Consider the following 15,946-nt stretch of genomic DNA (forward strand, 5'->3'; position numbering starts at 1 on the left):
AATCGTAATTGTATTCTAAAGCCCAGAAATGCTTTCAGAGATAATTTCACCTTAAATCCTTGTTTTCTAAATTAGAAACCACTCATTCAGCAAATTACAAAAAAAAATCTGATTCTTAACAGTTTGACCATTTCTGTATTCAGAATGTGTTTTGTTTCTCAAAACACATGTGCTCTCACCAGATGCCAGCTGTAACCCACCCTTTAGCATTAGAGCTCTGCACTGATTTGTTGTTTAGCTTTTGAGTTTTTAAGCACTCTTCCTCCCCACTTTGTATGTTTACTCAGGAACTTTTTCGTCATAGATTATGTGTATACTCAATCCACTTAAACTTAATAGAATATTATTTTTGTTTTGTGTAACTGATCACATGAACTTGTCTAGGTATCTCTTGCTCTCCTTTGTAAGTACAACCAATATATTTTTACCTTAGTATTTTGTCTGCATAGATCCTTACTACTGATCTCCTTCACCTTTCCCTTTTTAAAGAAGTAACAGAGTCTTAGTTTGGCAGAAGGAACTGAGTAGTAGTAAAGACTGTGGAGCTTCAGAACAAATGGGGAATGTAAGGACAGTGTCAGAACCTATTTCAGTTTTCAAAGAGACTGGTCTGACTTCTGTCAGTGTAGTGTTGCTGGACTTAAAGAACAAACTTTACTAACAAGAAAATGCATCATGACAGCTGAAAGAGCATTGTATGATAAGCTGTCAACATCTTTTTTCCCTCCCTAATAATACCTGTTTGCACATCTTTGTTAAACCCTTAGTATGAAAATTAATGACAATGGTTTGTGACAGAAAAAAGCCATAATACTTGGAGAATGCAAATGTAGGGGTAGTTGTTGAGACATCCATTTAGTAATCTGCTTTAAATTAGGAAAATATCTTTCTAGGAAACTTTTCTTTAAAAAGCTCCAGGTAAAGAAGGAAAACCTGAGGGTGTTTTCACTTGTGTTGTAACACTAGTTACTGAGAAACATCTTTCAGTTTAGATCTTAATTTGATGTTTGTTTTTATCCTTTTAATTATTTTAATTCAGGGAACTAATAGAAGAATTACATCCTATAATTAAGGAAGCACTTGAAAGAAGGCCAGAGGTAATTGGATAACTTCCATTATATTCAATACAATTTTAACTGTCTTCTCACAGAGCAGGAATATTAGTTATATTCTTTAATTTCTGCAAGTAAAAACTGTCAGTATACCAGATAAAAATGTGAAATGTTGCTTTTTTAAATAATTGTGAGGTGTTTACATTAGAAGAGCTTTGTGTTTATTTTGAGCTCTGTATTATTCTTAAATACTAAAAATTTTCCAATGAAGAACTTGTTTTACAGGAAGTTTTAGAAGTGTTAGTAGGTATTCATAGAAATAATAATCTCTGCAAAAACAAAGTCAGGGATGATTACTCAGTATTTTTTATGGTAACTGTAATGTTTTTATAAGTAATAAATTTATAATTACAGATGATGGGAAGGAGCTCTCTTCTGTTTCAAAATGTTACTACACCAAAGTGTATTTTGTCAGTCTTGCATGCAAGTCATAGGATCATAGAACTGTTTGGGTTGGAAGGTCATACAGTCCACCCCCACTGAAATGAGCAGAAACATCATCAACTGCATCAGGTTGCTCAGAGCCCCATCCAACCTGACCCTGAGTGTTTCTGGGGGTGGGGCAACTACCACCTGTCTGGACAACCTGTGCCAGTATTTCACCACCCTCATTCCAAAAAATTTCTTTCTTATATCAAGTCTAAATCTGTCCTCTTTTAGTTTAAAACCATTGCCCTTTGCCATATCACAACAGGCCCTACTAAAATGTTTGTCCCATCTTTCTTATAAACCCCTTTTAAACCCTGAAAGGCCGCAAATAAGGTCTCCCCTCAGCCTTCTCTTCTCCAGGGTGAATGGCCCCATCTCTCTCAGCCTGTCTTCATAAGAGAGGTGCTCCAGCCCTCTGACCATTTTTGAGCCCTCCTCTGCACCCACTCCAATATGTTCATGTCTTTATTGTGTTTGAGGACCCCACAGCTGAACACAGTACTCCAGGTGGGGGCTCACGAGAGTGGAGCAGAGGGACAGAATCACCTCCTTCAAAATATGTAGAAAGACTGCCGTTAGTACTTCATTGTTCTATATGTTGCACTTTGTGACAGGGGACCGACAAACCCATTATTTTGATAATACATGTGATAGCAAACCTGGTATATCTTAAGAGTCGCAACAGGGAAAAATTTTGTTCATTTTTTGGTTATAGAAATTGTTAGCAATTTGGGTAACACCTCTAAAAAGGTTAGCACCTCTGATAATTGATGCTGATTGTAGTAAAGATATATTGCTTTTACGTTCCACGCTGGTGTTATACTTAGCTTTTCCTCTGCTTCATTTAATTTTGTGTTTCCTCTGTTGAATAGAACATGAAACGACGCAGGCGTCGAGATATTTTACGAGTACAACTAGTACGAATATTTGAACTGTTGGCAGATGCTGGTGTCATTAGTCACAGGTAGGGGAAGCACTGATGAGAAGTTGTTTATTTTTGGGAATTGTCATTGGTATTCTTATGACCCAGTATAACAAGCTTGCAAAATTCATCTGTGAGTTTTAGTATACCACTAAATAGATAGATGTGGTTTTATAAAACTTGGAGTTTTATAAAACTGACAGTTTTATAAAGCTGGCTTTCTAATCTGTTCCTCTCCCGTGCTCTTTGTCACTGTGTTCTGTGTTTTATTTAAAATGCTACTATTCTCCAGGACATTGCTTTGAACAGGCAGTGTGTCGTGTTCCTTCTTGTTTGTGTGTTCTCAAAGGTTGCACCAGTTGTGCAAATTGTAACTATTCTGTGATCAGCCAGATGAGTTCTTCCTCACCTGGAGTGCTGATGCTAGTCAGCACATCCTATACAGAGAAGGCTGCTGCACATTAATATTGGACCTTTTTTTATTTCTGAGGAATGAAGAATGTTAACTGGGTTATTGAGGGTTTTTTTCCTCAGTTTATCCTACTTGTGTAGGGACACTTTGAAAAAAGAAATTCTGGCATATGTTTTACAAGTCTGTTGGAAAGTTTTTTCTAAGTTGGTGGAATCGTGTAAGAGCAAGTAGGCTAGGAAATGGTCCCATTCTGTTAGACAAACAATACTTAGACATGTATTTATCAACCTTAGTGATACAGTCAGTGTGACATTCTCAATCTTTAAGCAAGCTGCTGCAGAATATTTCAGAATGTTGCCTCAGAAGCATTGCTAAAATGTCTTTCAGCATGCTCAAATTTCAGAGTCCAGCCGTTAAAATCATACTCTCCCTTCTTATCTTTTAAGGTTCTCCCTGATGTTTAAGTAGCTTGTATAAAATATGCCCTAACCGCAGTCTGCACCCTGAAACTTTGTCAGCTTTTCTCTCTGAGGCCAGTCTGACTCTGTGGTTGAAGCTAACAAACAATTAAGGGTTGCCATAGGCATCACCTTGCCTTCGGTGTGCAAGGAATGCTTTTTAGATGTCTTTAGTGCAAATGTGGAAATGTGGTGGAGGGAGTTGAGGGGAAAGGAATCACCCTTCTACCAATTGTTTTTCAAAGTAGGGCAGCTTTAAATCATGTAGTCTTTAATATCCTTACTTAGTTTAGTACAGACGTCTAGTCAGATGCTAAAACCATGAGGATGGGAAATGAATATATAAAACGAATAAATTGCTTTCACCTGCTTGTCATCAACAGCGTGTCACTAGGTACCAAACATCTTGACTGACTTCCAAAAATCAATATGGCCTAAAGATGACTGTCATCAAGTAGTAGTAATTATTTTTTCTAGTTTACAAATTGTGTGGGTTTGTGGGAGGGTCTTTTTTTTGGGGGGGGGTATTTATTATTTTTAACATATGTCCCCAGTATAAGAACTAGTTCAGTAGAAGGATGAGTGACTTCTGATAGTGAGGTTTGATTATTAGTTTGCTTTCACTGGAGTTCTTTATTTTAAAACTGAAATTGAAGCTGGATGAAGAAATTACTTTGAAATAAATATTTGCAATGATGAGGGTTTTTTAAAGATCAAAAAATTTGTTTTCAAAAAATGTATGTAATTATCATGCTATTTGATTTTTTGAATTTATTTTATTTTTAAGTGCAAGTGGTGGCCTTGATAACGAAACACATTCCCTCAACAACACTTTACTTGAGTATGTCGATCTAACAAGACAACTCCTAGAAGCAGAAAATGAAAAGGATTCTGATACATTGAAAGATATACGATGCCATTTTAGTGCCTTAGTGGCAAATATCATACAAAATGTTCCAGGTATGTAAAAATGCTTTAGTAACTTCTGATGACTATATTTAATACAAAGTACATTTAAAAAACCAAAAACCAACCAAACAGAAACTAAAGAAAAAGCCATTTTTTATCTGAAGTTTCAGAATACTTTCATTAAAATAATTTATGACATCAGTTTTGAATATAACTTTAAAAGCATGAGTTTTAAGGGAGATTTTTGCTACTATTTGGCAAAGTTTTGTTGGTTGGCTGTTGCATTTGAATTCTATAGACTAATAAATTCCTGTGCACTAGTGGCATCAAACAAGACAATAGTAAAGCTACGTCCAACAGTTATGATGTTAAAATAGTGCGTTTACATGGATTTTTCCTTTTATATTCATTGTTTGGGTCTGTTTCTGTGTTACATACTTTATTTTAAAGAATGACAAGAGGAGTGTGTCTAACTTTGGGCTTTTCTTACAGTACACCAGAGAAGAAGTGTCTTTCCACAGCAGAGTCTACGCCACAGTCTATTTATGTTGTTCAGTCATTGGGCAGGTCCTTTTAGTATCATGTTTACTCCCCTGGACAGATACAGTGATAGAAACATGCGAATAAACAGACACCAATACTGTGCATTGAAGGTATTTTAGCACTTTTTGAATTTTGGAAATAGATTGTTATGTTGACCTAAGCAAATTTAACACTTAGGCCATTCATGACTTAGTGTTTTTTTTTTCTCATATGCTTGCATGTATTTATGACAGTTCAGCTTTTTCCAAACTCTGAACTACTGCGCTTGCTATAGAAATTTCTTAAAACTACTACTGAATGTTCACTTCCCATGACTTTAGTCCTCAGTTGCCTAAGGTGAAAGGTTTTCATGTAAATGTATGTTAACAATGAAACTGGTGTATTTAACTCTTCAGTATGTTAGCATTTCAGTATTGGCCCTTTCTTGTATTTCAAAGTTGAGAAAACTATGATTTGATAATTTCTTGAATAAAATGTTAAACAGATTTTATTAGCCTTGGTCTTCGTCCCTTGACAGGTTAGAATTTAGTTTTCTGATATTTTAATGACCTTAGTAAGAGTTGTACATGAGTTACTAAAATGTAGTGGTTTTCAATTGCTTTCTGAAGGCTATGTCTGCTGTACTGTGTTGCGGCCCTGTTGCAGACAACGTCGGGCTCTCATCTGATGGCTATTTGTACAAATGGCTGGATAATATTTTGGATTCACAAGATAAAAAGGTAATACAGACAATGTCAGCATTGGTTTGTAGCTATCAGCGCCTTCAAACATACATGCTTTAATGAGCTTGCAGTCAGATTTGCCTAAATGATTTAGAGTGGCTTAAGCTCAAAGCTGTTGTAGTAGTGCGTAGTTTTGCTCTGTCCTTCTTTCATGTATATTCATCCTGTTGAGGAAGGTAATCCCTAATCACAGTCCAAGAACAGAGAAACAGGATGGAAGAGGAAAGGGCAAGGGGTGAAGCACTGTGTATCATTTTTAAACTAATCAGTTAGTTAAGTAGTAGTAATAAGCAGATGTTTCAGAAATTTAAAGGAGATGACATTTTGAACATGAACTGAGACTGTAGAGTCCATTGGGGTCCTGCAGAGTTAGGAAGACCAAACTTTTCATCTAAACAGTAAGGCAAGCTTTCAGTTTAAAAGGTAGGGCGTCCATTGCCCTATAATGCTAGGATTGTATAAAAATACAGCTCCAGTGGGCTGCTTTGATTCAAGAGAAGATGCAAGTCTCCATGTAGATCTATCCCTTGTATCCAACTGGAATTCTTGCATGTGTTTAAGTGCTTTTCTCTATCTGATGCTTTCAGGTCAGTGTTCAGTGTAAGATGTGAAAATAGTAAATAGCTCAAGCTAGCCTTGAAACTGAGGAGAATAAAAGTCAGGAGAGCTCTCTAGTTATTTATGTCAATAATTTATGACTGTGTGCAAGTTGAATGTTAAACAGTGTTGATAGAATTATCTGTTGTTACTTTAAGCTGTGGTGTCATTGTTTTTGTATAGGACACATTTTATGTTTCAAAAGGTTTGGGTTTTATTAAATATGTATTTCCCTACTTTATGCCATTTTGTAAGTTAGTCTTTTTTTCTACATTTTTAAATATGTATTGTCACTTTCTTGGAATACAGGTTCACCAGCTAGGCTGTGAGGCAGTCATGCTGCTCTTGGAACTCAACCCTGACCAGAGTAACCTCATGTACTGGGCCGTAGACCGGTGCTACACAGGTTCCAAGCGTGTAGCAGCTGGCTGTTTTAAAGCCATAGCCAGTGTGTTCCAAAACAGGTACTACAGCATTTTTCAGAACTTTAAAGCTTTTATTTTCAAAGTGTGCTTTCATATAGAACTGCACTTTTTTGTGCTTTAGAGAGAAAAGATCACCACTGTTTGTGTGTATGTGTTACTAGAGAAACTTTTCAAAATGTTATGTTATCCCATATTATATCCCTTGTAAATTAAAATTAAATTCAAATTTTAAAAAGCCAAATGTAATTTTACTTTTTTCACACTTGCAATTTATCCCTAGGGATTACCAGTGTGATACAGTGACCCTCCTGAATCTGATACTGTTTAAAGCAGCTGATTCTACTAGGGCTATCTATGAAGTTGCTATGCAACTATTACAGGTTTGTAAACTAATTCTGATTTTTTTTTTTTAAATAAGAATTGTCCTGTACATTAAAAAAAAAAATCTTTTATTGTTTGCTTCTCTTCAGTAATGAAATACACTGTATTTTTTTTTTCTTCTCTATTTCAGTACATAGTTAGGCCACATCCTTACCTGGCACAAATAGACTTCAGTGGAAGTGTGTCCATTTCTATGAACTAAGCACTTAAGACCTGTATTTTCATAACACCTTCTTTTTCAAGAAACAAAACCTAAATCAAGACTCTCTTGATATGGCCCTGAAACAGAGATATATTTATATATAGCTCCATTTGTCCAAAAGCACGTCGGAGAGAAGCATATTGCTTCCCAAGCCTTCACTCTGTCTGCTGGGATAGCAGTCAGTTTTGTGTTTTTGACATTAGAACCAAACATTTTTTCAGCTGTTTGTGTGGAGAGATGACAGTGAAATCTTAGCCATGTAATTTACTTTGTTATATTTCTTTCTGAGGTCATTTAGGGGTAAGCTTAATCTTACAGGCAGCATTAGTGTTTAAATAAATCTGTGTTGCTTGTGGCTCAGACTGTAAGTCTTGGGGTTTTTTTCCGAGGTTTTAGTTGTCAGCTAAATTCAACAGTGAAGACCCCACTGAAGTCACACCCCTGTTGATGTGTCAGCCCCATCTTTCTTCTCAAGTTGACACCACTGCTTAAGATGAGCCCAAATTGATTTTTCAAGTATCAGAGTCCTTTAGCCTCCTGCTGCACCTCTGCCACATCAAAGATTATGTTGCTCCTGTCCATGTCTCATAGATGGGCAAAAATTGGTATTGTTTGGAAATACAAGTGTTAAATAGTATTTCACATTTTGTCATAGATAAATTTATATTTAATATGGTATTTTGTGAAAGCATATTTTGGAACTTTATTGCTGGAAACTCATCAAGTGGAGTATATCTTACTAGTCTTCTATGAAATTACCAATTTTAGCAGATACTTTAGATGTACAGAGATCCTCATGGATAAGAAACATTAAATGAGAGTAGATACTTTAAGAAGTGATTTTTATATAAAGGTGTTCATAGTAACTCTATACTTAGCTTCAAATTCTGAACGTTATTGTTGTAGATCTTGGAACCAAAGATGTTCCGTTACGCTCACAAACTGGAAGTTCAGCGGACGGATGGGGTTTTGGGTCAGCCTTCTCCTTTACCACATTTGTATTCTATGTCATATTATCAGCTGTCAGAAGAATTAGCAAGGACTTATCCTGAACTGACGCTTGCTATCTTCTCAGGTACGATTTTAAAACAAAAATTTTCATCAAGTCAAAAGCATTGTACAAAATTTGTCATTCTTATTATTCAGTAATTAATTTATACGTAATTCACTGAAATCAGGACAACAACATCATCATAGCGAATGGAACAATAGAACTTACTGAGTTACAGTTATTGTTCACTTGTGTTTTAAATATATTCAAGGGGAAACAACATGAATCAAAAATATTTTTCCTAATTACTTTCTAATAACCATGAAAACTCACATTAGAGAAATAATTTGCAAGTGTTTTTTTAAAATCATTCTTTCATTGTTCTCTGTACTGTGTTCTTGTTTACTGTAGATTGCTTAAATACATCATTCCATAGCATTTTTAACAATTGCAGAATAATAACCTATTACATCGATTAAAAAACCCCACTGCTAGGACTGCGATGATGAAGAAAAAAATTTAAGTGCTTTTTTGCCGAAGTTAGTATGTTTTTTTGTACTGTAGATTTTCAGTTCCCTTCTCCAATTACAGGAATTCATATATATGTGCATAGTAATGTGGTTTCTTCAACGTACTGTTGTTTGTTAGCAGAGTCTTCAGTTAGCTCTGCTGAAGACTTCAGACTTTATCATTATGAAATGGCACTGGTCATCTCACCAAAAAATTGCATCAGTATCACCATTACCTTGTATCAGTGTGGTATGCTGGGCTCATGATGGTTGTTATTAGCAAACCAGTTCTCATTATTGATTTGCAATTCATGTGTGTACCTAATTTTTGAATGGCAGAAGTAAGTCAGAGAATCCAAACAGCTCACCCAGCTGGGAGACAGGTGATGCTGCATTATCTGCTGCCATGGATGAACAATATTGAGCTGGTAGACTTGAAACCTTTGCCAACCATTCGTCGGCAAGATGAAGATGAAGAAGATTGTTTGAAAGACAGAGAAATGATGGTGAACAGTAGACGATGGCTACGAGGAGAAGGCTGGGGATCGCCACAGGCTACAGCTATGGTTCTGAATAATCTGATGTACATGACTGCAAAGGTAAGATTAATTACTTAAGTGCTTCATCTTCTTCCAATGGATTGTTCTGTTTAGGATATAAGAAAATACTGTTCAGAGATACTTTGTCACCAAACTTTCAAGAATTATTGTTCAGATTTGTTGAGTTGCTTATGTATACCCAAACAATACCATTTAGTTTTGAGGTATTCTGAGAAATATGTAATATAAATGTTATAGTAATTGTTATCATCATGGCTGGGCTTCGCGAATGAAGATTTGGGAAGGGCTCTACCCGCGTTTGTTGCAAGCGCATTGGTGGCTAAAAAGGCCAATACGAGATAGACATGTCCGGTTGCAAAAGGCACAGCAGAGAGACTCCTTAGGTGGTATATTCTGCAAGGCACGATTCTTTCTGTGTTGTCTTTTCTCCTCGCGAGTGATCCTGCGTGCTTTCTCAAAAGCATCAGCAGCGTTATAGATGGCGTGTCTCCAGACCTCCCGATTGGAGGCCAGAGTAGACCAGTTATGTTGATCAATATGGCCAAGGCTGAGATGTTGTTTCAGGGAGTCCTTGTATCTTTTCTTTAACCCAAAATTGTTCTATATAGTAACTGTATATAACTGGTGTTCTGCAGTATAGATGTCTAGCTGGATAGAGAATACCAAGTTGCCTGTATACCTTTGATCTCAAAGTGAAGTTTTGGAACCGATCTTATTACCAGGGGCTAATTGACTCTCCTTCCTGTCATAGCTGCTTCCAACAGAGAAGTTATATTGGACATATGCAATGCTTCTGCCAATTCTCATCATATTATGTTATATATGAATCCTGCTGATGAGAGATCATGTTTTGAGCTATAAATTAAAAACTCTTGCCAGTCTGTGGTCTGTGGAGTTTTATTCAAGGTCGTCAGCATCTGAGAGAATGGGTCTCTACTAAATTTCCCAGAATGATAAAATTGTTAAGAGTTGGAAGGGAGCTCTAGAGATTATCTAATCCAGCCGCCTTGCCGAGGCAGGGTCATCTAAGAACAGGTTACAGAGGAACGTGTCCAGGTGGGTTTGGAATGTTTCTAGAGAGGAAGACTCCAAGACCTCCCTAGGCGGCCCGTTCCAGTGCTCTGCCATCATCAATGCAAAGTTCCTCCTCGTGCTGAGGTGTAACTTCTCATGTTTTAGTTTATGGCCATTGCTCCTCATCCTGGGATGAGGAGCACCACCAGAAAGAGTCTCTGGGCACCACTGAAAAGTGTCTGTCTTGACACCTCTTGACACCCGCCTTTGAAATATTTATATGCATTAATGTGATCTCCTCTCAGTCTTCTCTTCTCTAGACTAAACAGGCCCAGGTCTTGCAGTCTGATGTATTATGTATCAATAAAATAATATAGTATGAACATATATCGTTAGGTATATATATACATTTATATCTATAAAAGAAAATAGTTATTTCTAGAATGTGTTTATAAACATGAATATAGATGAAAGCATCACTCTGGAATGTTAAAAAGGCAACAGTTTCCTACAGGATTTGTGTCTCCTTTTTCTAGAACATGTCCCACTTGGTCAGTACAGATCACGTTCAAGTACAATGTTTTCTGATGGAGTTTTCAGAAGATCTCTCTGTTTTGTTTTCTAGTATGGTGATGAAGTGGCTTGGTCAGAGATAGAAAATGTCTGGACTACTTTAGCAGACAGCTGGCCAAAGAATCTGAAAATAATTTTACACTTCTTGATCAGTATCTGTGGAGTGAACAGTGAACCCAGCCTTTTGCCTTATGTGAGTATGTGATATGTCTCTCCTCGGTGCTTATTGATATTTTAAAAATTAGGAGTGTGTCTAGAAGCAAAGATCACCAAACAAGTCTGAGGTAGGATTTCTAGTATCAAAATCTCCAACCCCATGTTTTATGACCACTAAGTACTATGAACAAATCAAATTCAGCTCTTTCATTTGAGTTACTTTTGGACATCTGTGTCAAAATTACAGTATCAATTTTAGTTAAACTCAGCATTTTCATTAGAAAATTATTATTGGTTTTGCTAATAATAAATCAGGACCTATAATTTTATTAAGTTCTTCCTAAGGGCAGCTTAAGTTCTTCATAGATTGGCAGTTGTTTTCATCAGGAAATCTGCAAATAATGTTTGCAGCCCAAAATCTTTGCATGTATGGATTGAACAAGGTGACAAAACAATCTTCGAGTCAAACATTCCTGCATCACTTGCTTGCCATTCATTTTGAGTTCTCATAAAAGAATGGAAATAAATCATTGAGCAGTAAATAACTCAAGAAAATGTCAGAAGAAGAAATATGAACTTACTGATGTCTAGAGTAATTGCTGGCTAGCTTAATTGCTGTATGCTTAATAAAATATTAAGTTAGGTGTTTATTCTTACAAGACTATATAAAGGTCTCAAGCATTTGAAGAATTAAATGGTCTTTCCTATGCTGTAATTTAGGATATTCCTAAAAAGCAGACAGATAATATAGTAAAATAAAGCACCTGTTAAACCATGTGGGGTGTCATTCTCATATAACCAAATACTATACCAAAACAACCCACCAACCATCCCAAGCCCCCCCAAAGCCAATTTTATTTTTTGTCAAAATGTATGTGAGAGCACTTCAGGATAGCATGAGGAAAAATATGATGACTGCAGGAAAAGAAATAGTGTAGAAGAGAACTGTGAAGTATTGAAAAGAAATTTTACCGGAATACATTCGTGCCAGTGTTGATCTCAGATGTTGCTGAAACCTTTCTAAGAAAATCTTTTGCTTCTTAAGTAATTTCCAGAAGACTTACTTTCAGACTTTATTTTCAGACTTACTTTCTTACTCTTGTGATATGTTTCTGATGCCTGCTACTGTTGACAGCTGGGAAAACAATTTTGTTTGCTTTTAGAATTAGATTAAGTTTCGTGTATCCTCACTTGCAGTGCAAGTAGATACTAATTTTAACAAGTTGTGATATTCAAGTCTTTTGTATATTTGTATACTTTTTTATGGCAGGTAAAGAAAGTTATTGTTTATTTGGGTAGAGATAAAACAATGCAACTACTAGAAGAGCTGGTGAGTGAACTTCAGCTTACAGATCCTGTCAGTTCAGGAGTCACCCATATGGATAATCCACCATATTACCGCATTACATCCAGTTACAAAATCCCCTCTGTCACTTCAGGTAAGAATTTGCTAACTTAACTAACTTAAACTAGTATTATTGTCAGTTATAAACATGCTGCTATCAATCAGTTATACTGTTGGAGTTTATCTGTAAATATTCAACAGGAGTGCAACATTCTGCTTCTAAAAATAAAGTAAAAAATTCGTTTTACATGATCTGAGTTCTTATTGAAGAGTGTCTGATAGGTTCATATAGAACAGGTTTGTCTTAATATATGTATCAGACTTGTCTATGTTCAGGCCTTGCACTGTTTGCCCTCACTGTATGACTTTTATGTCTATTCAGTCAAACAACTGGGAAAATGTATATAATTTTAAATCCATCTCAGTTGTTAAATTTCAAGTTCTGTTATAGATACAAGCTGCACGATCTTAAATTGTTTCAAGAGGATTTAAGTACACTTACTTAAGAGAATTTATTTAGAAATAATTAACAATTAGAAATAGATCAGTCATCAAAAGAACCCAAACCCACTGAGAATACCAGAAGTGTCTACCTCATGCATCAATCCCAGAACACGCTGAGAAATCTAGGGAAAAGCTGTCTTGTTTTGGTGCAGCGTCTTTCAAAGTGAGCCACAAAAGACATTGGTGTGGGGAGGGTATCTAAGCAAGGACTTAACTTTTGTGCTGCAAACTGTCAATATTATGAAGCAGCATGGACCTATCACATGGGGATTTTCTGGATCACAAATTGAATGTGTTGGCACTTGTTCTTGAAAGTGTTTAGAAATATGATAAAAATTCCATGGCTCTTGCACTTAATGCAACTTGGAATAGCGAAGGCTGTGAAGAGGGCATGAAATTGTTTCCAGTTGTGGTCATCAGTTCAGTGTGATGCTTACAAATTTCTCTTAAAAGGAAATTGCTAAAGGCTTTACTGTAGGCTATTAGCTTTTAATCCTTTATCTGTTTGTGGTTTGACTTAAGTGCATACTCAAAGTCCAACTACATTTTACAAATTAGGATGAGGTGTGGCATGCAGGGAAGGAAGAAATAGGTCTCTAGGTTCTGTTTCAAAAACTGACCTTTCTACTTAATTTAAATTGAAGACTCAGAGATTCCTGGAATGGCTTATTTTTAGTTTTTCCAGTTAGTGAAATTATGGTAGCAGCTCGCGATCTTTTACTACATATGAAAGTAATTTGTATAGCTCAGTTTGTATTTGTGCCAGTCACTGTGGAGTAAACCTGATTAAGGCTTTTGGCAAGGACAAGTAAATAAGGGTCGTCATGTAATGCTTAAGACTACTTTTCTTTTTATTGACCAATTTTTTCTTTGAATATAATTCACAGGTACCACTTCTAGTAGCAATACGATGGTAGCTCCCACAGATGGCAACTCTGATAGTAAACACATAAAAGACAGTATCGAAGAGAAGTAAGTGTCTCCTCAAAGAGCAGTTATTAGTTGAATTACAGGAATTCCTGATAGGTACTATACTTGCATCTCAGTGGCACCAGGTATGCTTACGTTGCAGGAATTACAGGCCAGTTTTAATCAGCAGAACTGGAATACTGTTTGGGATTAACAGTAGCAGTCTCAAATGTAGTTTGAACTCAAAAAACTGTAGAGGAAACATGCTCTTACACAGTCCAGTGTAAGAGTAGCTAATTTAGGCATCAACAACAATATAGCTGTAGCAATAAAATGCCTGGTCCCATAATTTATTCAGTTTCCTTTACAGAGGAGTATGAACAGAAATATACTTTATATATTGGATAATCTCTCTGAATCCCCTTAGCTAATGTTGCTAGAGGAGATGTGTCTTATACAGTGGAGATCCTTTGACATCATGTTGATTGTCCTTGTAAGATGAATTGTTTTTTGCGTAATGTTTTTGGTGAAATACAGTTTTAGTGAGATACCCTGACTGATGTTTGTCACAGAATATCAGTTACTAATGCTGCTTTTTTTGTACCTACAGTTACGGGCATCTAGACATCTACAGCGGGTTGAACAGTAACTTAAACCGCCAGCACCACAGACTAGAATCTCGCTACAGCAGCAGTTCTGGAGGATCATATGAAGAGGAAAAAAGTAACATTTTTTATTTTAAAATACTTCTATGAATAGAAAACCAAATTTTCTCAAGTTAATACTTCTGCTGTAGGTTGTGGAACGTAAGGAAAAGGGCATTATCAGTGTTTTTTTGCATAAACCTGTTTAAAAAGTGTTTTTACCTCCCTCCATCCTAGTACTATTATTGAAGTCTGGCACGTATTTGATTAGGATAAAGTTTACAAAGAAGTTAATATGCTTTCTTCCTTCACTTGTCCTCTGGAATGAGTCATGAACATCTTCCCAAATTAAATTATTTTACTTTATTTCCCTTGACAGTTAGGCAGACGAAACAGAGAGAGATTAGCAGGAGGAAGATGAGATTAAAAAAAAAGGTGATGGAAAAGAAGTTTTAAAAAAAAAGAAGAAAAGTAGAAGCAATTGTTCTTTAAAATTATAGCATTCCTTGGCCTGTTTAAAAAAAAATGGGTACAAAACTTTCTTAGAAGCCATAGCAAAAGAAAGTATAGCAAGGGAAAAGGGTCTCATTATGTAGGTCTGATTTTCAAGCTTGTTTTGAAAATGTGTTTTCGGTTATTTTGTATGATTTCTGTTTTGTTTTTTTCTGAGATGCAGTGGTAAGGATAGAGGTAAAAATGTCTCCATTATATTTATGAGATTTTTTTTTTAACAGAGGCTTGTTAACTGTGGCTACTTTTGTACCAATACCTAAGATACAAAATCATCATGACAATGCTAGGAAAAGCTAAACAGATCAGGTCATCAGGCAAAAATGAGGAAAATGGTCAGACGGTAAATGATGCATTACATTAGTGGGTTCTGTATACTTGGTCAGAGTACTTGTTTGACTGAAACTCTTGTTTCAGCTAAGAGGTTGTTAGTAATTAAAATGACTTTGTACTCTAACCCTGCATGGGATAATCAGATACATTTCACTCTGATCCAGATCATTAGAGTGCTCCCACAGGCTGTCTTCTTAGATTCAATTTTTGTTGACAATTGATTTTGCTGCGAGTTAAGTTGTTTGAGCATGTTACAGTTTCCTTACTTTTCTTGTGCTCCTGAACAACAGGATGTAAATTTCTGTTTTAAGCTTCAGATGTCAGTCTGGAACACAGCATGTTCCATGTTCTATTGAAGCAATGAGCGTCCATTTAGGATCTCCTTAGGCACTCCTTAATGACTGACTCTGTGCAGACTATGAAGGTTAGAGTGAATATGTGGTTCTTAGTGCCTCTTTCAAGAAGGTGAAACCTAATGTCTGTTACAGAGCTTGTTGTAAAGACTGGGCATCCTAATGCAGAATCTGCTAAACCTTGGGTCAGTAACCTTCTGGGCAGCCAGTTTACTACTGCTCGGATAGGCAATGGGCCAGTTATCACAGCTGTGGTCATTTTCATTTTTGTTTGCTGTTTGTGGTAGCAACACTGAGTATCCTGAAGCAGAAGATATCTCACATCTTCCATCAGTAAGAAGTTTGTCACTTCCGGTGGAGAAGGTGATAATGAGCTAATACACGTGTGAACATGTGAGACTTCTGCAGCTGTACTTCCAAAAGGACAGCTGCT

General features: G+C 36.3%; 1 protein-coding gene across 17 annotated transcripts in view; it reads left to right on the forward strand.

Annotated features, from left to right (window-relative positions):
- FRYL (FRY like transcription coactivator) overlaps window positions 1-15,946 on the forward strand; it is a 161,167-nt gene that overhangs the window by 104,472 nt on the left and 40,749 nt on the right. For all 17 annotated transcript variants that reach the window (XR_001877335.1, XM_017830337.1, XM_017830255.1 and 14 more), the window contains 13 exons: window positions 1,040-1,097; window positions 2,414-2,505; window positions 4,121-4,293; window positions 4,735-4,895; window positions 5,394-5,504; window positions 6,414-6,568; window positions 6,810-6,909; window positions 8,019-8,187; window positions 8,952-9,211; window positions 10,812-10,952; window positions 12,186-12,354; window positions 13,652-13,736; window positions 14,284-14,396. Coding sequence is in view for 16 of the 17 variants with exons in the window: in XM_017830337.1 (XP_017685826.1) it covers window positions 1,040-1,097; window positions 2,414-2,505; window positions 4,121-4,293; window positions 4,735-4,895; window positions 5,394-5,504; window positions 6,414-6,568; window positions 6,810-6,909; window positions 8,019-8,187; window positions 8,952-9,211; window positions 10,812-10,952; window positions 12,186-12,354; window positions 13,652-13,736; window positions 14,284-14,396 (1,787 nt within the window). In the remaining variant the exon portion in view is untranslated. The remainder of the gene's footprint in view (window positions 1-1,039; window positions 1,098-2,413; window positions 2,506-4,120; window positions 4,294-4,734; window positions 4,896-5,393; window positions 5,505-6,413; window positions 6,569-6,809; window positions 6,910-8,018; window positions 8,188-8,951; window positions 9,212-10,811; window positions 10,953-12,185; window positions 12,355-13,651; window positions 13,737-14,283; window positions 14,397-15,946) is intronic.

This window comes from Lepidothrix coronata, unplaced genomic scaffold (genome assembly GCF_001604755.1).
Source record: "Lepidothrix coronata isolate B3197 unplaced genomic scaffold, Lepidothrix_coronata-1.0 Scaffold0, whole genome shotgun sequence".
In the NCBI taxonomy this organism is placed as follows: domain Eukaryota; kingdom Metazoa; phylum Chordata; class Aves; order Passeriformes; family Pipridae; genus Lepidothrix; species Lepidothrix coronata.